Below are 22799 nucleotides of genomic sequence, written 5' to 3' on the forward strand. Positions count from 1 at the left end.
CAAGGTGAGATTTGTACCTCTCTGTCCGTTGACGTGTCCCGACAATTGAGGCCGGGTTTGTAGCACTTGGCGTCCTGTGGCAGTTGATGGAGGAGTCGGGCAGATTTTCAACCCCAACATGGCCGATCATCTCCGAATATTCCCGGGGCTCTGCACAAAAGCAAGAACACAAATCACAATTCAAGCACTCGTAACTAACTCTGTCACCTTAACCTGCCTGAACAAGATCAGCATGATCCAAGAATTACTGCCTGGAAAATTGGTGTCAAGTGTCAAAAAACAAAACACATCTCGCAGCGTTAAAGAGAAGAAATTAAATCCTAGATCTGAAGAAACATTTTATGGTTTCTTCCCCGACTCGTATTGTTTCCATCCAACCAGTGACTTGAAAATCAGGGGTGAAAACATTACCTCCAAAAAACACATCCACCTCCACATGAAATGGGAAAGGTCCCTCAGGACAAATCTCTCTGTTCTCTCAAGTAACAAGCAATCAATACTGGAGTTCAGTTGAAAGGAAAACTGTCCACATGGCCCTGAACCCTGGCCATCAATCTGCATTAAACCAGTCACCAATTACCGCTGCCACAAGCCATGGAGTCAGCAAATCAAACTCGACTGCATTGAGAAAATTAAAAGCCCTCCACTATAATTATCTAAAAGCTTTATCTTAATCAGTGTAAAGAGTCTGGAGCCACCGATGGCCTCGAAACTGAAAGCTCGTGTTCCAGCTAAGGCCTCCGGTGCAAAGGCTTCTTCTTGTCCCTGTTTCCTCTCTGTGGACACACACGCACACAAATGTTGTTTTGTGTCAAGTCTCCTGACCCATCGTAACCATGGAGATGTGGCAGTGCTGAATGTGGCGGTTCTTGATGTCTAAGCTAATAAGAGGCACTGCAGGGGCACGGATCTGCTCCCGGGCCCTGCAACTTTTAGACATACTGTAGATCTCCATGGAAACCAGGCAGTCAGAGGTCAAAAGTAAGGTGAAAATGAACGTTAGGGTTCGAGGTTCGAGGAGAGATCATCAGTCTATGCACGGGTCGATCCTGACATGTGCAAACTTTTGCTCCTGTGACAACACGGAGCAAAAGAAAATGCCAAATAAAACACAGTGAACTTAATGCAAACCATCTGGGACGTGACATTAAAGTCAGCAGACAGGCTTTACACCAGTATTGCTCTTTTCTTTGAAGCACGTCTATTATTACGATTAAGTAAACAATAAAAAAATCGGCATGAAAGGCTTTTGTTTTGCCATAACGGCACAATTTTCTCAGAACGATCTCACAGCCAGGGTGTACTCCACCTCAGATAAGCACCACAAAGAAGACAACAGCTCACACACGGAGAAATACACGGTTTTAAATTCCGAAGAACAACACTGAAAGAAGAAAGTCCAAAAGAAATGTTTTCTCCTCAGGCCGTGACCACGGAGAAATTCTCCAGAAACCAAACAACGAGGGCAGAGAGCGGTTAGGAATCTCCCCGCTTTCACATTTGTGAGACGTCTTGTTTTTTCGGCCCTGCCTCAAGACCGCTAAAATTCCACCAACAACAATCTCACCATTATTAGGCAGCGCAAAGGGGGAGACCTCCGATAGCTCTCGAGGTAGTGGGGCCCAAAACAGGCAGAGGCAGAGGAGACATGGAGGAAGACTCATGTAATTACCTCCTACTCACTGCCTCTCACTGTGTTGAATTGGTTTAGTGGAAAGAAACACAGGTTAATATATGGAAGGGGGAAATGTAAATGTTTGCACAAAGAAAACAATTTAATGTGTTTTTGTTTTTTCACGGCACTTTGCATCAATTGTTTAACTTCCTGTCATTAAGGACGTTTTCAGACATGAAAATTGGGTCCTGACCTTTTCCTGAGTTTGCCTTTCATGTATGAACAACACAGAAGGGGATTTTCCGAGCCAGGCACATTCATAACAACAGAAAAATGTCCGGCACATTCAGGTGAGAGGAAAATATGACGTATAAATTCCACTGTGGCAATCAAAGGTTTGTGTACGACCCTTCCTCCCACTAAAATAAGTGGCTTCAAATCCATAGGCTTACATTAAGTTTAAAAGAACTGTGTTTGTACTTATATGCAAAAGAATTACCTTTCTGTATTTGTCTTATATCCTGTTGTTATGATATGGAGAAGTGTTTTTCTGTACCACTGTTCTGTGTCTAAGTTTTAATCGCTGCTGGCGAGTTCACAAAGAAAGAACGCTTTCTTCCCTCAGATGAAAGATCTTTCACAACAGCTTCATGTGATGCGTCGTTTTCTCAGGAATGAAGAGTTCACTTCAGAGTGCAGAGTTGAACCTACCATGGTCTGTTCTGTAGCCGCCATATGACTGCACGCTAGGAGATGGCGTTTGCATGTGGTCAATCAATTCTGACATATTTTTCACTGGGAACACAAAGGAAACAAGGACAGCGACATTAAATCGAAGCTACGCTGATTAGAAAAGCATGCAAAAATCAATCACTCCAACCAGTAAAAAACAGGAAGTGTTCATTACTCACCATACGGTGTGGGTGGAGAGATGGGGAAGCCAGGAGTGGGTGGAGTCATGTCACTCCCGGCCTCGACCCTGCCGTCCATGTCTGGGCCCTGAGCCCTGTAGTCGGCGCTGTCATTCCTAAACAACATGCGATGCTGGAACAAGCAACACACGCATGCATAAAATAATCATCCATTTAGAAAAAGGACCAAAAAGTAGACACATTCAAGCACCACACCTGTGCAGTTGTTACCTGGGACTGTGGCACACAGGGGGAATACGTCCGCTGGCCCCTGTACTCCTCCCCCCCGCGCCACCCTGAGCTAAAGAAGCTGGGCTGATCCGCGACTTCACTTCCTTGGCGACTCAGACTCCGTGTGGCCGCCACCCCCCCTCCGCTGGACTGGACAGCTGGAGACACACAGGTAGACAGCAGCAAGCAGGTCATTACACGTTAACAGGCTTTCAGGCACCACTGGTTTCAAACAAGTACAGTGCATGGCAAATTACTTTTTTAAGAGGATTATTCAGCGAATGATAACAACACTCGATGATGAATTATTAAATGATTCAGCAGAATTTTGTTCATTCACAACTGCTCTTATGATCACACTTCAATGTAGAGAACTGAGTGAGCCGGGTTGGCTGTTTTCATGACTTCCCTCTGTAAGGTATAGGGGGCTGATGACATTTTTATTTAGCAAGTCCATAAAGTGAAATGACCACACCGTTAACCCCGGGGCGCTGCCTACGGTCAGGCTTTGAGAGGACAGCTGGGGAATTCAGGGGGTCCGGAGGGTGGAAGTATTTGTGTGAGTGTGGGGGGGTTCAATGTTGTGACGACTCTAAAGACTGCTGCCACTCAGCACCAGGGTGTTAATTTGAGCCCTCCCAGTGAGCTCCGGCCCCCCAGTCTTGAAGAATGCTAATGGGGCAGAAGTGCCATTATTACTCACTTGTTAGTCTGGGGGGGAACATAGTGACACAGATGGTGCGATGTGATGCTTCATTCATGCTTTTCATGTGTCTGCCGGAGTTTGCGTGTATAATTGATCCTGATTGTGTTTCATTTTGTCTGTAGAGGTGTGTATGACGGTCAACACAGGGATGTAAAGGACTCACTTTCAATGCCATTATTTCTGTAACCTGAGATGACGCCAGGAGAAGGGTTGGGCAACATCACTTATACAGTACTGTGAGGCAACAGACATTTAGCAAGGTAGTTGTCAACTTGACTGATTCGCAATTAAGCCGATGTTTCCCATGCTGCAAATCAGTGAGACGTTGTAAAATATAAAAACATAGTTTTGCTTGCAAACTGTTTCTTAAAGTCCTTGAAAATATAAATGATCACTTTCCACTACCTTCAGAAGAAAACGTGACATATTTCTATATATACTGTATACTTAATATACATTTTGATAAATGATTTTGTGCATATTGTACAACAATGCTCAATAGGAGTTGAGACTGTTAAATTTTTTAACAAAACAACATAAGTAAAACATCATAAATGTCATAATTCTGATACCCAATGAAACCACTGCAGATATACTTAAAACAGTTTTGTTGTTGTTGTTTTTTTGCCTAGTCATGACGACGTAAAAACCTTGGACATTGGCCCAAACTGCTCCTGCAGCTTATTCCTTGGCCTCCGGTGGAGATCATCCCCCACCTCACTGGGTTTGTGTCACTTCTCATCAGTTCTTGCACACACTCCCCTTTATGCAGCATAAATACTTCAACCATCCTCCACCTCCCTCATCTTCTTCTACTCCTTAATGCAGTTCAAAGTGTTAACATGACCTGGCACATAGTTCTGTATTAGCAATAAAACTATTTAAATCAGCCTTTACTTTGCACCAACATCTGTCTATTAAAGACACAGTTCTGCAGAATCACTTCGAGACCCGACTCCTGTAACTTTAGTGCAAACCTTCAAAAACCTACATTAAAAGTAAAAATGTATTACTATCTGCAGGTTATTTGTGAAATAACAAAGTTGTAGACTTCCGCTCTTGTTTCTTGGTGTTCTTCTTCTATATATTTGATGGAAGAAGTTTTAACTTTACCTTAGTAAAAGTACTTATAAACACACTACAATACAAAAATACTCCATTCCAAGTAAAAACCCTCCATTATAAAAGTAGGTAAGTAAGTATTAATATAATTATTCAAGTATGAAAAGTACATATTCTGCACAAAAATGGTCCCTGACTTGGTTTTCCTATTATATATGATGTTTTTGATTTAATGTTACTGCTATATTTATGAGCATGTAGTACTGTAGAATATACAATTAATTACTTTATATACTTTTGGGAAGTTGAATGTACAGCAGTACATCATATAATCTTATGTTTGTAGTGAAGCTGTCATGTAAGAGCCATGTATCTCTAAAAAGTTGAATTTTGGTGAGCCACAGCTTTAACAACATATTTTCCAGCTCAACATTTTATTTTATTTTAAAGTGGGAGATTTTTCTAAACCCACAGAGCAATGATTCACTTTACTAGAAAAAAAATCATGGAGATACATGGTTTTCACTGGACATAAATAAAAAGGCATTGTAATCTATGAAGTTACTAGTAACTAAAGCTATCACATAGATGTCGTGGAGAAAAGAAAAGTATGATATTTTCCTCTGAGTTGTTGTGTAGCTAAGTACAGTACATCAATGAACTTAGTTACATTCCTCCACTGCTTGATATGCACAGACAGGTATGCTGTTGGAAACCAATGAAAAAAAACCTTGCCTCCGGGCTCACTTGTTCCTGTTTCGGAAATTCCTCAGGCCTCCCCATCTTGTGGCCCCCTGCAACCACATGTACATGCTGGAGTGTGATTCACGCACCGCCAACACTCAGGCAGCTCTCTGCCTTTTCTCTGCCTCACTGGATTTAACCAAAGTCAAACATAATATTATCAACACTACTGAACACCCTAACCTTAAAAAGAAAGACAAATCTGACAGTAAATGTTCTTATCTTTTCACCACTGATAAAAGATGGTCATCAGCATAACATGATGAAAGAAAATTAAAAAATGTTGCACTCACTTAAGGCAGCAATTTTCTTTTTAGTGTTTACAGTCTGGTGATAGACTACAGCTGATGAAAGAAATGATTTTGCAAAGATCACAGACTGCATCCTTGAATCTGTTCCTGGGATCAGTTTCAACATGAATGAAGTGGAAATAACTTGGTGGTCATTACGTTGCATAAGCTCTGTTAACACTACTAGCCCAACAACACAAACATTTTAATGATTTATCACTGAAGACAAATGGACGATGACTAACATCAAGGTAAAAGCTTAAAGCTTCTACACACAACAATGTGTCGAAGGACTTTGATTTAGTAAATATGTCTATTCCCCCGAACCCAATCTCTATAAACCTCCACTGAGAGACGGCCATGTTCAGAGAGGTCGATGACAGCTGCTCTCCCTCTCTTCATGTAGCACACTGATCAAGCAGTCAGATAGCTGGGCCGACAAGTCAGGACAGCGCTCCCTTCCTCAGAAACACACTGAAAACATCTGAAAACCTGACAACAACCCTGCTATTTCTGCCACTAAAACACGCCCGGTGGGAGAGGAAGAGAAGGTGCGCTTTGATTTGTGAACTCTGTTGTGCAGAAGAGGAAAAGCTGATGCTGTTCGAGAGGAACAGTTTCAAAATGTTGGGTGCGTGTTCAAAAAGGTTGTCGTAAAACATTATCTCGCAAAGAACTGTCACAAACTTCTTTCTACCACCACACTTCCATACCCACATCACCACCACCACCACCACCACCACCACCACCACCACACCCGGACAGTCTGACTATCTTACCTGTCTGCTGCGTGTTTGTCGGGGTTGCTGCGTTACTATCGTTGACGCCATTTGAGCTTTTGCCAACCGAGCCGTTGACGTGCGTGCTGCCATTCCTCTTAATGGAATTGCTGCGGCTGGATGTCGGCACAAACGTGGGATCCAGGTCCATGATGAGCTGGTTGAGCTGATCGATGGAGTTGTCAATGTCCATCGTTAACGATTTGAACTCGTCATCCTGTTTGTTGTTGTTGTTATTGTTCACGGTTGTCTGTTCCTTGATGGGTGCTGTGTTTCTCAAAGTGTCCACTGTAGTGTCCCTGGTGGGGCCCTGTGGTTCAGCGGGTAGGCCACCTTTAGCTGAACTGACACCCTGCTTGTTTCCCGGGTATCTCTCTGCATCGTTTCCTTCGTCGGGCATGTAGATGAACTGTTGTGCAGCAACCATCTGCTGCTGGCGAACCCAGGACTGTGTGGAGTAGCTTCCCTGTCTGTAGACGTGCTGCTTGGGCATGGCAGCACTACTGGGATTCGAGGAGGCTACCGAGTTGCTTCTGGAGCTCAGACAGCCCCTTCCAGCCTCAGCGAAGACTCGTTCATATTCCTCCATGGGTGGGGGTGCGGGAAGCTGATGCTGGGTATGGCTCTGCTGCTCTTCTCCTCCAGGACTTCCGAAGCCATCCGACAGCAGGGAGTTCTGGCTGCTCTTGTGGCAGGAGGACGACAAGGTCCCCAGGCTGTCCACACTGTGCAGATCATGACCTGTGATCACCTCGTCATCCAGGATGTCCGTCTCCCTCTCTCGGGGTCGGGCGTCCCCGTTGATGTGCACCTGTGCTGGCACTATCGTCTGGATGCCCACCCTAGGGCCTTGATCATCCATTTCCTCCAGCGAGAGGTCCTCAAGACCGAAGCCGCTAAGGAGGCGCTTCAGCTGGACCTTCTCCTGCTGGCTGGGGCCCTGCTGGTTAGCCTTGATGGTGGCTGTGTTGGCAGGCGTGGGTCTGTCCGCCCACAGGGAAGTGCTGGACAGGCCAGAGTCGCTGCTGACGGAGAGGGCGTGGTCGCTGTGGTCAGGGCTGGAGGTGCTGGAGGTTGTGCGGGCGCCTCGGTTCAGCGTCGCCTCTCCTGCGCCGGGGCTCCTCTTGTTGGCCGTCTTGTCCTGGGTTAGGCCTTGAGAGCGGGGTGCTGCAAAATAGAAGAGATGCGGCGCTTGATAGAGTCAGCTGTCAGAATGGGCACACGTACACACACAGGGACACACAGCACAACAGAGACTCACACAGACAAACACAAACTGCACAAAACCACAGACAAAGCAAGACTCTGTTAACAAGCACAGTCATGTCGTCCCACGAACGCCTTCATTCAGACTCTGTTAATGACAAAGCTCAACACTTACAATCGCACCTCACCTGACAACAACATTCCAGACAACACAAAGCAGCAGACTACATGAAAAACTAGGACATTGATACAATGACAAAGAAAAAACATGTATCCTGTTACTAAATAGAGACAAATTATTGGAATCTGCCCTTTTGATATTCTTACACAATCTCATTTCAAGCAAATACATTCCAGTCATTTTGCAATAACCACACGTCTCTCTCCCATGCTGCAGGAACAGCATGCTCGGGTTATATAAGAGAGGTTAAGTCCACTGTATGCCACTACAAGAGTCAGATGGCTGAGGATCTTCAGAGTCTGACCCCTGCATTCCTCACCCTGCTGTGATGAATCCACCCTACTCCCTCTCGCTTGCCCCCTGACCCCCCCCGGCATATGTCCAAACAACCTCCTTAATCTTAAAAAATAGAAAAAACACAGAGGTCAGCCATTTTGCGAATCCATCACAACTGTCAAAAAAAATAAAACATAAGGTTAAGCAAGACTCTAGAAAAATGTTGGTCGGAAAAGTGCACAGTCACTCTCTCTCTCTCTCTCTCTCTCTCTCTCTCTCTCTCTCTCTCTCTCTCTCTCTCTCTCTCTCTCTGCCTCAACCAGAGAGCCAGAGCATGACTCCAATGCTTCTCCCTCAATCTGCCGCCTTAAGTACTGACCGTGACTGGAGGACCTGAATACCAGACGCGCATGATAAAGACTCCCCCTCCTCCTTTTCTCAAGAAAGCTCCTGCATGCATGCATGTATGTATGTCCCCCCCGCCCCCCCCGGTTCACACGTGGAACCATGCATTTGGGCCTTGAGCTGCCACACACACACACACACACACACACACACACAGGTCAGCTCCACCGGGAGTTTTCCAACAAATCCCTCTCGTAACATTCCCTCAAGGGAAAGGTGCAAGCAGCTTTCCAGACAGATGTTTCAAGACAGATGTTTCCCTTGTTTTCCCCAAACACCGGCCATCTTTCTCTTTCTCTGTCGCTCCCTGTCATCCTGCCTCTCTTTCTTCTCACTTCCCTCCCCTCCATGGCCACCCATCTGCCTCGAGAAAAAATTACAAAAAACAACAAAAAAAAACCTCTTACCTTGGCTGCCACTGCCCACAAGACAAGGCCTGTCTCCGGTAAAGCAAAAGTTGGAAAGGAGAGAAGGCCACGCAGGCACAACCCGAGCAGAGCAGACATGGCTTCTCACCAGCAGATAGTGGTCAGGGTCAAATCGAGAGGAGTTGGAATAAGTTGGCCCTGCTTTCTTTCTCTGCTGAGAAGGTGAGAGTGTTTGCACTCCGCGCAGAGGGGGGGTACCTTGAGATCTCCAAATAAGGGCAGAGGAATGTAAACAAGTGGGGCGGGGTTTCGTGGCGGGGGCGGGTCAGGGGGAAGAAGTAACCCGACCTCTTGCCCTGCATTAGGGGACTACCCCGCTGAAGGGAGGGGGGGTGGCCCGGAGAGGATCAGAGAATGAAAACAACATTCCTGCAGCCAGACTTTTTCACTCTGTAAAAAGACACTTTTTAATTAACACGATCGTTGCCTTCTACTTGGAACTCTGGGCAATTTGCACGAAAAGGCTGCAGCCAAGTCCTTTTTCTTTCCCTCTTGTGCATCATGAAATTGCACAACAGCCGTCCTCGTGTGAGACGTCGCCGTGAGACAGATGGGCCTTAAACTCAATTATGCGCTTCAACAATTGTTTTGGAAACTGGTTTTTCACCTATAGCGGGATTACACCGACTTGAACAAAAAAGCCACAGATGGTTAACCAAGTATGCTCTGAACTTGAGAAAACCATTCAATCCATTTCTATCTCCGATTCACAATGTCGGTCATTGTGGTATTGGTGAGTCCCTGAATAATCCACCAATTACAGTGCAGAGAGACCAGAGCTGTTCCCCCCCCTCGCTGCAGCTCTAGAATCGCAGGTCTGGTTATGAATGGCCATGTAATTACCCAACCCTTTTCATTCCTCCTCAGTCACTACCATCCCGCTCGTCCTGAAAACCAAAACCATGAATCGAAAAGCATAATGACGAACATCATCGTCGTCATTTTTCTTCCGCCCCAGGCTTCTACATGTGGATCCGATGTGTAAACGACAGCCTATGGGAAATGCACTGTACCGCGTCTCGTAAAATCCTGCACGCTATCTGTAGAGGACAAACTGTCCATACAGACAGACAGTGTTGTTGGTTTTTTTGCTCAGGTTTTTAAGAATTCTCCACTGAGAATTGTTCAACATAAGTGGATCCACTTGCTCAAAACATGGGAAGACCACAAAAACAGAAAGCATTCTTCTACAACAACATCCTGGTTACTATAGACAATCCACAGACTTTGTTATTTCAGTTAGTTCCTTTTTTTGGAAATGTATAAATTGATTTTATCCTGCAAAACAACTGGGTTTGATATAGGCAACACAAGCACACTTAGAACAAATGTCAAGTAACATTTTCCCAATTCTTTATATTGGAAAGATATAAATATAATATATGAACAATATCATTTTCATAAGATTAAGTTCAGTTGCTCCATAAAGTTCATAACTATGTTGAACCTTTACACTCAGGTGTCTCCTAAGACATAAGACATCAATTCTATTGGTTTATTTTTGTTTTCTCATTTTAAAATAATGTATTTTCAGTAATGATATGATTGTTCCATTATTTTCATGACTTCTTGTATTTCATTCACTCCTTATTTATTGATAGATGGATATTTTTAAACTTTTGCCATTTTGTCCTTACTTTGTCTCTTTTTTTTTTGTTTTGTTACCGTTATGTTCCATAATATTGTCCCTTGCTCTGCTCTGTTTGTGTTTGGGATTATCTCGAAAGGGATATGATACGTCTTAATGGGTGTATACATCAAATTTGAAAATAAATATTAGAGCAAAATCTGTGGATTATTCACACTAAAGAGGAACGACCTCCTCCGGAAAGAAACGTTGCTGTTGAATTATTTTAATAATATTTGAATGTTTTGAGCCCAAATAACAAATATTCAGTCACCTTGTGGAAGCAGAAATCTCAAACACTGAAAAAAAACTCTGTTACCAAAACCACAACAACTCAACTACTTTCACATTACGACACTAGTGAGTGAGAAGTAGTATTTTTAATATGGGAGAACCAACCCTTTACAGAGTCAGTCAAAGTATGAGTCTCGAGGGGCCACACATTATTCTCTCAGACGTGATCTTGCCAGCATGTAATTTTACCTTATACGTGAGCCATAACAATAATCATACATAGAGTTCAACAATCCACTCCGGCAACCCGCTGCGGGTCGAGCTGCTCAAAGACAATGACCTGCTTCAACAGTAAACTCCAAGTAAACAACCGGTCTGGAAAAACAATCTTCTAAAAATTCAGCTCTTAATTCACATGTGGAGAAAAACACACACTCTTGCCAATGATTGGAGAAAAAGCCATTCAAGTAAATGAGGTTTTCTTTTCACAAACTTAGCACTACAGTGGCAATGGTTTCTCAGACTTCCTCCTCCTCCTCCGCGCCGGCCGCTGAGTGACAGCCTCTCACAGGCTAACAGGGACTGCCGGAGGACTGGTGGTAAGTAGATGTAGAATTCCAACAAAGCTCCCAGTCTTTCCTCTCAGATGTAGCGTTTACATGAGAAAACAAGACTGTAAATATCCCACATGAATGTTTCGGAATAAAGGCCAGAAAAGATATTGCAATCTTTGTTGGGTGTCTTTAATGAATTCTTAAATTTGAGTGGTCGCTCTTTAAGTGGATTTCCAGAGGTGTGATTTAAATTCTGTATGGATGCTGGGATATTTTAGACGAAAATTAACAAAAAAAGGCAGCTTCATTTTAATCAAGCTGCTTATAAAAGCACTCAATGAAGACTGGGAAAGGGTGGATCTGTGTTTTAATGCCGCTACCACTTCGCTCTATTCTGGGAGGTTGTTGTGAATTCTGTGGTTGAGTGGAGAGCAACAACCGCAGCTAGGACGGGACGCCCCGACAGGGTGGCTCGGAGCGTGTGTGTGTGTGTGTGTGTGTGTGTACGGGCGCTAGTGGGACTGTGTGTGTGGGATGGTTTTAAAGCATGCCTATTCATTTGATGAAACAACAAAATAGAAATCTCTTGAGAACTAGCTGCTCTTCCTCTGAAAACAGCATTCCCCACATAGAACAACAACACTCCTCCCTGCCCTTCACACAGGAATAACACTGCTCGTCATGCCGAACATATTCCAAACTGAAGATTTTCTTAGCTTCCATTTCTTTTCTGCTTCTTTTTCGCTGTAATAAAAAACGCAGGCAGACTCTGTGGAAACAAAACTTTTACGTCACACCCCTGAGCAATAACTCCAGTCAAGCTACCGACGGCTGCAACATAAACCAAGCTGCTGGCGACTGTGGGCGCATGTTAATGCAATCACACTGCACTCCCCCAATAACACAGGGCACGCTGTGTTAATTCCCGGAAAGAAAAAGAGAAAAGTTTTGTGTGTGTGTTTGTATAAGTGAGCACACTGAATAGACAAAAAGTAACAACAAGAGAGAGGAGGGCAGTTTAACACCTGAATGACACACCCAGTGCAATCTCTAATATTTGTGCTTAGAGAGCATATACTACATTTAGAGGACTTTGACAAAGTTATAACAAAATATAACCAAAGGCAGCTAAAAGTGGAAACAGTACCTTCGCCGTCACAGAGGTTCTGGTAGGAGTCCCAGCGGACGAGAGGATCCGCCGTGTTGTAGTCCACAATAACATCCGACCCGTTTTGCCACCTGTCGGCACCTGGACCCAGAAACAACATTATTGTAGATACGGTATCTGGCTGGTTTCCTCTGTAATGTTTTCATTACCGTAACATCTTTTGAGGCTCAAAGGAGGAACAGGATATTTATGCATAGATATTTAGGGCCTGGGAAAAATGTGAGATTATTGACCTTCAGTGGAATGATGTGTCAAATTGTCAATGATATTTGACAGTTTAAAAACCTTAAAATGAATAGTAAGGTATTCAGACAAAATACATTTACATTCACTTTCTTGCAATGTGTTATATAAGAAGAGAAAAGAATTTGTTAATTCTTCGTAAAGAATTAACAAATATATATATATATTTGTTTAGTTGGTTCTAATAAAACCTAAATCATATTTTTGGAAGACAACCGTGATTGGAAATATAAATCTTTCAGTATGTTACAGTCACTTAAGAAATTATATATTTTTTTCTTTTCAGGAAAGGTGTTTTAAAGATGTACTTGTAAATACACACACACACAGATGCATACAACGTAGTCTCATTCCTGTGGAGCTCTGGGGCAGCACATGCTGTGCTTCTTTACCTCTGTCAGCACACACTTCACACTACATTTCCCCTCTGTAGCATTCCACATCCCCTCTCACCAGGGGGCATAGGGGGAGGAACAGTGCACAGGACGGCACAAGGGCGTAAAATGGAGAAAGCTCTGCTTTTCCAAAACAGGTCTCCATGTAACAATGTTTTTAAGAAGGTGAAGAGTGAGGAATCTACCTGGGATTCTCTCTGGTCCCTCGGAGAACACCAGTTCCACTTTACCGTAATCTGGAAATCTGGGATCTGGAATATGAACACACAGGAATGCCATTCAGAAAAAGGGAAACATGAAGTTGTGTTGTCTGTGAGAAGAGTTTTCTCCCAGTGCACGTAACATGTTCAGGAAAACAAGATTATTGGCCTGAAACTGCCAACTCTAAATTGAGTCCAGATTGAGCCTTGCAGATGCTGCCTGCAGCAGAGGAGTTGCCAAAAACTAGTGGCAGCACGCTGAGACCCGTCTTTGTTGTTTGTTTGTTTTTCTTTGTGTCTACCTTTGCTGGCGGTCTCCATGTCCTCTTTCTCAAACATCAGGTTGTAGCCCTGCACTGCTCCGGTGTGGAACTGTAGCCGGAAAATGGCTTCACGCTCTGAGGATTGGTCACTTTTGTGATAGCATTTAATCTGCAAGAGAAAATATGAACACATTGTGATTTCTTCAGTGAGGACAGATGTCAGCATCATTGAAACGACATCTTGTTTTCTTTCCCCCTACCATGATGTCCCCTTTTAGAAGCTGGGCGGGCGCCAGGGTGATGCATATCCGGTCTCTGTGGCCTGGACCGATGTGACTGAAAAAAAAACAACAGCGGAGTCCCTCAGAGTGAGTTTGGAAGCACAGACGTTTACAGAAAGCAGGGAGGATTCAAAATCACTGTTAAGCAAAGTTAAACGTGAAAATAGCTTTGTAGCAGGCCGACACTCTTTGAAGTAAACAATAATGTTGGAATGGCTTTAGCACATGTGTACGCCACTTACTAGATTCCAGATGAATACACCGCTTGCATCCCCTGGTAAACCCGGATGTAGGGACGACAAACTGAAAAAAACAAAAGGTACAAATGCATTGATAGTGTGCCCTTGAGTTTAGTTTGGTCTACGCACAGCCACGGTGTGATAAGCTGTTGTTGTGAGAGCGAGATTTCAGCTCCACGATGTGACGAACACCCTTGTTGGTTCAGTGAAATTAGCGAAAACAGCAATTTACTTGCAAACATGGGTGTGAATTCCCATGGGGTTAACTGAGAACCCATAATGAGGTTCTTCTCTGGAGGAGTTATGTTTATATACGCGCTTCTCTCTGTCTCAACATGTGCGTATTGGGGGAAAAAAAGAGATATAAAGCACAGATAAGTCTCCGTCTTGTTTACTGCTCCAAGTCTGATGTGGTTGAGTCGATTCTTTTATACTGTTGTGGGAGCAGCGGCTGTATTTTCATTGGGCGCTGCAGCTGTGTGTAGTGGTAAACAATATGAGTCGAACCTCCGGTGGCGTCGAAGTTCGGTATCCCGTGAAGGATGACGCAGTGCAGGAACAAGGGGGAGGCATTGATCTTCATGGATCCACTCAGGAGACTGTTGAGGATCCAAACATACCTGAAATGGAAGCATAGAGGTGGATATGAGAAAACAGTCATAACCAGTTCAACAGAGGCCAGGATGTCTTGGAGGCCATTAGATTCTCCCTACGTGGCAAACATCCATGAGCTTCAAATTCCACCACTCCTGTGTATTATGCAGCAGTGGTGGATGTAGGATTTTTCTAAATCAGGGGCCATAAGGGGGCCACAGTTTGCGCAGAGCGGCCAATTTTGTGTCAAACATCTAAGCGCAGTTCCGGATTCAGTAAGATGCACATTTACGTCATCCCTTGTTATTTGCTTCTATATTATAGTTGTTTCTTTGTTCCTAGTGTTTTCTGTAAATATGCAACCAACTTCAGAGAAGACAATCTGCTTTCTGTTTCCACTGGATGCAGCCTAAGCTGAGAAAGCCTTGGTGACATCACTACGATACTATCTGGGTTCCTTTCTCAGACTTAGCAATAGTTAAAGATTCAGGAAAATAAGCTTATTTACTTTCTCTCCTTCCTTTATGCTGAATATTTAAAAGTTACACCCAGCAGCCAACGTTTGAACTTTTGTTACTCGTCAAAGTACAGGATCATTTTGGTTTTGGCATTAAACTCATCATATCGGGAGACGGATTGGAAATACAATCTGTCCCTGTTTTCATTGACGAAGGTTTAGTTCAGGTTAACATGAGAACGTGGAGAAACCAGAACAAAACAAAGCAGTTGAGGTACAGTCTCAGCGTGGATGACTCACAGTGATACAGTACAGAGGGTTAGGGTTACACCAGGTTACCGTGGGATCCCATTCTCATTACAATGATAAACAATGACGAGGCTTTTCGGGGGAAAAGGGAGACAAACAGCACCGGGACACCCGAAGTGTCATATTGAACCAGGTGCGTCAGGGACATGAATGGGTTTGGACGGAGACGTGGGTAAACAAAGCGCCAGGAACAAAACACGGTTAGTAAGACGCATGTTGCTGTGCAGAAGGGCGTGCTTGTGTTTTGGGTCTTACCGCTTCTGGGAAGGTGTCATCAGCGCTGAGACCTTATCATCGTAGTATTTCCTCATGGCGAAGCGGTCCAATGCCTGATCAGCACTTTGAAGGAGACAGAGAGACACATTAAGCACTTTGGGCAATTACGACCCGAGAGAGATTATACTCTGCTGCTCCGTAATTGAATAGTGTTAATCCGGACCCCACTTGGGACAACACACACATGCGTACACATGTATAATGGACAAGAGTGAAAGTAACCGGAGAGACAGGGGATTCCAGCAGAGAGGAAGAGAATGCCAGATTTAAGTAAACACGGAGGGGGAGAGGAGGACAGAGAGAGGCCAGAGTGTGTGCACAGCTCGGCTATTCAGACAGACCTAAAACCAACAGCCTTTTCACCACCGCTCTGTTTCTCTCCTGTCGTCCCTCTGCATCTGCTCCCCCCCGAATCTATTCTATTGTAAAACCGCCTCATTGTTTTCCTATCTCTTCCTCTACTCCTCTCTTTTTTTGCCCCCTGTCTTTCACTTTCACCTTACAGGCCCCGGTCTCCCTCAGCGGGACACAAACACCGAAGGGAGGCAGAGATTGGCTAAAACGAAGGCTTATGTGTGCTCATGCCACAATGTCGGCTGTGTGCAGAGAGGATCTACATAGTGGCACAACACCACCGCCTCTCCAAACGTTTGCCACATTTCTTGACTCTGCAGCAACAAGCTTCTAAGGATTTGTTTGACTGACAATGGTTAAAAATCCAAAAGGCTTTTTCACCACGATGAATGGATTTCGTGAAACCAAAACTGTGGCCAGAAGCTATTACCGTAACTTCCATGTTCCCAAGTTGATTCATGCAATTCAATACCGCGTGATTCATGGCTTAAAGTGTGTGGGTTTTCCTGTGACTTTTTATTGACTCACTTTCTGATTCACCTTGACACTCAATTCACCGGGGTAACCGAATCAGCCGCGGTTTAAGCGATGACAAGAGTCTTAGTGGACTGTTGTTATCGTTTGCTGCCAACGACGAGTGGGTGCACGAACACTATTATAAATCCAAACTGAAGTTCAAACATAGGTAACATTTAGGAACATAACAACAGAGACAAAGTTGTGGTTACCTGGCAGACACGTCGGTGAAGTGCACAAATGATGAAATGACAACACCGATTCGACCTTTGCCGCCCTAAAGAAACAAGAGAGGACAGGACATGAGTCACTACACATTCCTTATAAGTCTAAATCAGTAACAAAAGTTTTCTCTTTGTTTTAGAAAAGAGAAACAGGCACACCAGTATTATTTTGAGACAGAATCTGTACTTTAATGTTACAGAGCACATTAACATTCGACACCAAGTTCCCAAGTCACCTTTAAAGAAAAAAAGATGAATTAGAAGAACGTATGTAACGGCCAAATAATGACTCAGCCTGTGGATCCTCACCCTGCAGTGTATAACCGCCACATGTAGAGGATCCGCATTGAGCCAGCCCTCCATGGCCTTACAGATGGTGCAGATCTTATCCAGAGGTGGAGCATGCAGGTCGGGCCAGCCTGTGTCCAGGGTCTGCGAACACATCATATGCTGATATCATATCTGACCACACAGCCAGAGGCCTCATCCTCTGTCCCAGTCTATTACCAATCAATATTATGGTGCTTACTGTGTCTACTTAGACACAGTTGATCACAGGGTATGAGTAAGATCCACTACGTCACAGAAACGCATTGTGTTTGGTTCTTTTCCAGATACTAGTCCTGAAAAGACTTTCAAAATGTTGGTAACTTAAACATACTATATGTTACTATTTTACTGATAATCATGTTAAAGGATGAAGTCATGTATTCAAGTTGGTTTTTTTTTCACGTGATGCTTTAAACGACAATGAATCATCATAATCCATTACGACTGATCAGGAGCAAACAATGAAGGGCAGAAACAGCTGACTGGTTAACTGGCTAACTGGCTAACTGGCTAACTGGCTAGCAGTGCTTCTGTCTTCGACATATGACGTCTGCCCCGGAAGTAAAGACGTAGTGGCGCAATAAAAAGGCGACCAAAATGAAACGTCATGTTACCTTGAATAAAATTGGGGATTTCTCATGTTTGAACATTGTAGAAAAGATTTTGGATCATGCACAAGTCAACAAAATATATAACAAATATCTAGTAATTTGTATACACTCTAATAAGAATAGCTATATATCATATATCAAACTTACCTTCGGGTTCATTCTTGAGAGATCATGTCTTCTCTCAGAGAGGTTGATAATCTAAAGGAAACATACAACAAGGCCTGTGATTTAAAATGTTGCACTAGGAGATCAATACTTTTACGTCAATGCTCCCTCAGAGCCCATCTGCCCACACATCAATACTGTTTGCACTTTGACATTTCAGGATGAGACAGCAGGCAGCGCAGGAGTGAGCACTGACCAGGTAATTATCTGCATGCTTGGACTTGAGCATCCGCGTGACATCCTTCAGGTTGTGCGAGTAGACCTCCTCCGTGCAACCCCGGGGGAAGGACACGGCGATGATGCGCTCTGTGATATACGTGAGGTCCAGTTCGTATCCCTCCTCCATCTCTGAGTCTTGGGAACTTCCTGTTAAAAGAGATCGAAGCAGACGCGCAGCTTGATAAGTTTCTTCAGTTACCTCACACACCATTCCTGCTTTCAGGCAGGTGACCTTACTAAAGTCAATATTTGATGGTCAAAGTCCTCAGCTTTAGTCATTGTGTCCAAGTTTCCTGCAGATATCCTTAGAGAATGACCTCAATTCCAGATTGTATAATACAGAGTGTCTTGTTTGCACAGCAACGGTCAACAGTCTGTGTCACATATACAGTGCTGGTTGAATCTTAACAATATACCAAGGCCTCTTTTTTAAACATTAGCGATGATTGTTGCTTATCAGTGCAGCAAGGAGAGATTTCAGCACTGTGGTATCCAAATATTGGCCACAAGCAATCTCAGTCACCACAGTCAGTCAGTCAGTCCAAGCTATAATGACAGAGTTTTAAAAAAACTTTCAAAGAATTCCGGTTGAAACCAGTTGCTGTAAATCCCTGAGTGATGGCGTGTCCCGGTGACCTCATGGACATGAACTTCCTGGAGAGAGACCACCCCCTCCCCACAGACACACACACACATCACTAGTCATCTCTGTATATTCAGTGCCAGTGCCAACACTTGTGCTGACAACACTCGCCGATCAATCAATAAGTCAACGGATAACTACCAGCATATAGTGTTTCTGGATTTATTAATGAAAGGGTTCACTGTTTCTGTCCTTTTTTATGTGAATGCATTTATATTATAAACATTAAAAATATAAGACAATATGTTGAATATCCCACAGCATCTTATTCTAAATGTTTTGATATGAATGCATTTATATTATAAAGATAATATATTACAAGTTTTGACTGTTGGTTGGACAAAACAAGCAATCTGAAGTTGTCACCTTCTGGGATCTGGGATGTTCTGCCATTTGTAGCTATTTTCTGATTAAAAACTTTTTTTTTTTTAATATTGTGAAAAATAAAATACTCTAATCACTTTTATTTGTAAATAAAAGTAATTGGGGATTAAAGTCACTCAGACAACAAAAACATGTAGGCTGTGAAAATTGTGAAAAATGGCCACATGCGTGTTCCAGGGCCCGAAGAGATATCTTCAAATTGTTGGTAGTGTTCGAAAAAAAGTTCGAAAGGAAGAGGCCTCAGAATGTAATAATTAAGAGACCAGAACCATTAAAAGTAAAAAGGGGTTAAATTAAAAAAACAATTTTTTCAAAAGTTTTTATGTTCTGTCAATTGTCTCATCGATTAACAAACTCATAGTTTCAGCTCTAGTTCTATCCCCGACAAAATCTTGTTTCAGAATATTGATGTAAAACCAACTCATATTCATTCACAAATCCAGATTTAGTGTCTAGGTCAATGACTGACACCGTTCTTTCAATGGCACCAAATGATTAAACTATCAAGAATGTGTCCATCAATTAAGTCGGTCATGACTGCAGGCTACAGCCTATCACTTCTGAGGGGGCCAGAGAGGGAGCCATATACCGCGGACACTGTAGCCACAGTCTAAAGCCCCTCAGAGTGGAATGAAAGAGGCCATGTGTATGAAGAGGTCATCACTTGGGAAACAGGGCCCGGTGTTTTGTGAGGGTGTGTGTGTTGGTGGAGGTGGTGAGAGTGTGGGGGTAAGAGGTCTTTGGGGATTGTTGGAACTAATGGCGGGGTTAGTCTATTTCCCCCGGGACTCTGAGGAAGAACCGTTGACTAATGGGAAATTAATGAACAGGTCAGCCAGTACTTAGGCTCAGTGTATCTCCAGGGCAGGGGTATGGGGAGAAAGCTGAGCAATGTTTTGGAAGCGTCGAGGTTCTGTGCTATGTAGAGATGGGAGAGTATCGAACCAACACTTAACCTCTACTTGATTGAGATCACTAAACTAATATGGTTAAACAAAATATTTCAACATTTTGGGAAACACCTTGAAAAGATGAATGAAAAATGTAAAGACTGCCAACATTATTTCATCTGTGAAGTAAGGGTGAACCTTAGCTAAGAGTTTGCCTGTAGCTTGGTTAGCATAGCATAAAGAATGGAATCGGGGGGAAAAGGCTAACCTGGTGTGCAATGACTTACTTGCTAACGCCAAGATGTAGCAAGTTTCTCCCTTTTAGACCATGTATTGTATTTACTTCTCTCTCATTTGGAGATGCTGTTGTGCTGTTTGATGAATTTTTTTACCTAAGGCTAGCCATTTCCATCCACTTCCAGTCTTTATGCTAAGCAAACCAGATTAGCTAACAGAACGACATCACAGTGAGGAAGTGGAGACGCTTTGTCCGCCTATTCTCAAAGCATTGAGCAAATAAGTGGATTTCCCAAACTGTTTATATCTAACTGCTATAAAACAACAAGCCATGCAAATCCAGAAAACTTGCCAATATATTATATAATAGAATAAAGGATAAAACTTCTAAATATAAACATGAGGCTTGTTAATTTCACATGAATAATTAATATGCATCGCTGCACTAAACAACATACTTTTCCTCCTAAGACCTCTCACTTCTCCCACTCTTCATTCAAGCCCACACGAGCAACTTGCCCCAGCACGCACTAAAGATAATTGGTCTTTAATTTGCACTGACTGCTTTTGTTCCTGGTTTGAGGCACAGCATTAGCTCACAAAGGCAGAATAAGCAGTGCCAAGGAACTCAAATCCCAAGCCCACCCATGGCAGTGGGTGCAACTCTGGTAGAGGAGAGGGGAAATTCGAGAAAACGGGTTGCCAGGTCTGCTATGAACAAGCTGCAACAGGTTTATTACTAAGGTCAGGATGTTGGGGGATTAGGGTGTGTCTGGTTCCCCCAGCTCCAGACTCTGCAGGTAATGGCTTGACCCGGCTGTGTGCGTGCTGCCAGCCACGTTCACACATGCATGAACAGCTCCAAGTGCCTTTCCCTCAATCAACCAGAACAATGCTGGGAATAAATTAATCTGACATTCCATTTATGATTTTCAAAATGTTGGGAAGAGAGAGAAGGAAGGCATATTAAAGTGCTGGGACAGAGCCTGATTCTATTTCAGGAGCCACACCCTTCACCTGGCACACACGCTATGGAATCTTCCATTTTGTACGAGCAGGTGGACCATGAGATGAAAGAAGACAGTATCACGTAATAGTACATAAGCTGTACGGTGAACTGACTCAAAATCTAGTCATCATCAAGTTAGCCCCTAAGGGTTAAGCCTAATCATGTGAAGGGTGACCTCATGGCTGTTTTTATTCTTGAGTCCACTGTGGTGACAAGGGTTGGCAAAATCTTGACATGCTCCTCTTTCACAAATAATACGTCTCTTCCAGGCCTGGGGTTGAGCCACAGCAACCAAATCCGTTGTCGTGAAAGTTTGTTTGTATGTGATTCGACTGGTTGCTACATGACCCTGGATGTTTTTTCCATTAAAAAGCTCAGTGTGGTCATCATCATGCAGATCGCTTTTACTACTTTATTTTTTCCAGAGCACTGGAAGTAGAATTAAAGTACATAGAAAGAAGCTTCCATAATAATACTTACAATTTGAGCAGCGACTTCTATTTTTACCTCCACCAAGAGGTCATGTTTTCATGGCCGTTTGTTTTTCTGTCTATAAGCAGGATTACTGAAAAACTACAAAACTCATTTCCACTCAAAATAAATTGTGGGGTGGGTCATGACCCAACAAAGAGTTGTTAGATTCTGTCGCTGTAAAATAAGAAATTTCCATTACAAGTTACTATCCCTTAAGTGATTTGTGCTTTTGCTAAAAAATTGCCCCAAAGCCTTAAAGTATCATATTTTATTGTATTATGAGACAGAAAACCATTAAATCCCTATTGTGGAGAAACTGAAACCACCAGACTTTAGGCTAGATTGACCAAAAGAGATTTAAATCTACCCAATCCAATCATCTCTATTTTAAAAAATTGAATGGGATGAAAAGTGTTTTGGAATCAATCAAACCTCCACTAACACTATGCCTCCACACATATGAAAGTAATCCCAGCATCCCATCCCTCTGCTCACACTGTGAAATTAAACTGAATTGCTTCTGTTGGCTCCAGCCCTTGGTTTATGATTGACATGTTGCGGCAACAGCCTCCATTTTGTGACAACTTGAATATTTGTATAGGTCCATTAACCTGAAATTATGTGTGTGAAATGAAAAATGGGCGCTCTGACATTCATGACTTATATGAAAAAATATATATATTTTCCAAATAGAACCAAACCACTTGTAACACCTCAACACAAACCTCATCTGGTACAGATTGCTGTATAGCCACGGCTCCAGTTCAATGTGGGGTGTTGAAACCCATCCAACCCTGCCTTCTAGGAACTGGCTCTGTTTTTGCACCCTATGGAAAAATGCAGCCATACATACAGAACACTACTGTCTCTTTGGGAGACTCTGGACAGATTAATGATCCTCTAAGCTGTTTGTCTGCAAACCTGAGTAACACCTAAAGAGCCATAAATGCTTCAGGAAGTCTGGCTGCCTGTGGGGCTACTGCTGGACTTAAGTGTTTCTTTTTTAACTTTACGTATTTAGACTAAATCCTGCTCAATTTCTTCCAATTTGCCTTGATTTCTGGGTTTG

The 22799-nt window shown here is 43.3% G+C and overlaps 1 protein-coding gene across 2 annotated transcripts in view; it reads right to left on the reverse strand.

Moving 5' to 3' along the window:
* The window catches only part of LOC133017691 (tensin-3-like), a 30459-nt gene that overhangs the window by 5216 nt on the left and 2444 nt on the right, over nucleotides 1-22799 (reverse strand). Inside the window, exons 2-17 of one of the 2 annotated variants that reach the window (XM_061083841.1) lie at nucleotides 18071-18240; nucleotides 17857-17907; nucleotides 17078-17200; nucleotides 16757-16821; nucleotides 15654-15737; nucleotides 14546-14658; nucleotides 14042-14102; nucleotides 13779-13854; nucleotides 13558-13687; nucleotides 13241-13306; nucleotides 12397-12498; nucleotides 6339-7505; nucleotides 2758-2915; nucleotides 2527-2659; nucleotides 2327-2410; nucleotides 18-150 (exon numbers count right to left, since the gene is read on the reverse strand). In XM_061083841.1, the coding sequence (XP_060939824.1) occupies nucleotides 18-150; nucleotides 2327-2410; nucleotides 2527-2659; nucleotides 2758-2915; nucleotides 6339-7505; nucleotides 12397-12498; nucleotides 13241-13306; nucleotides 13558-13687; nucleotides 13779-13854; nucleotides 14042-14102; nucleotides 14546-14658; nucleotides 15654-15737; nucleotides 16757-16821; nucleotides 17078-17200; nucleotides 17857-17907; nucleotides 18071-18220 (2696 nt within the window). In that variant the 5' untranslated portion in view covers nucleotides 18221-18240. Of the gene's footprint in view, nucleotides 1-17; nucleotides 151-2326; nucleotides 2411-2526; nucleotides 2660-2742; nucleotides 2916-6338; nucleotides 7506-12396; nucleotides 12499-13240; nucleotides 13307-13557; nucleotides 13688-13778; nucleotides 13855-14041; nucleotides 14103-14545; nucleotides 14659-15653; nucleotides 15738-16756; nucleotides 16822-17077; nucleotides 17201-17856; nucleotides 17908-18070; nucleotides 18241-22799 lie in introns of both variants that reach the window. The other variant, XM_061083840.1, reaches the window with a different exon arrangement.

Source organism: Limanda limanda, chromosome 13, assembly GCF_963576545.1.
Source record: "Limanda limanda chromosome 13, fLimLim1.1, whole genome shotgun sequence".
NCBI classification, from domain to species: Eukaryota; Metazoa; Chordata; class Actinopteri; order Pleuronectiformes; family Pleuronectidae; genus Limanda; species Limanda limanda.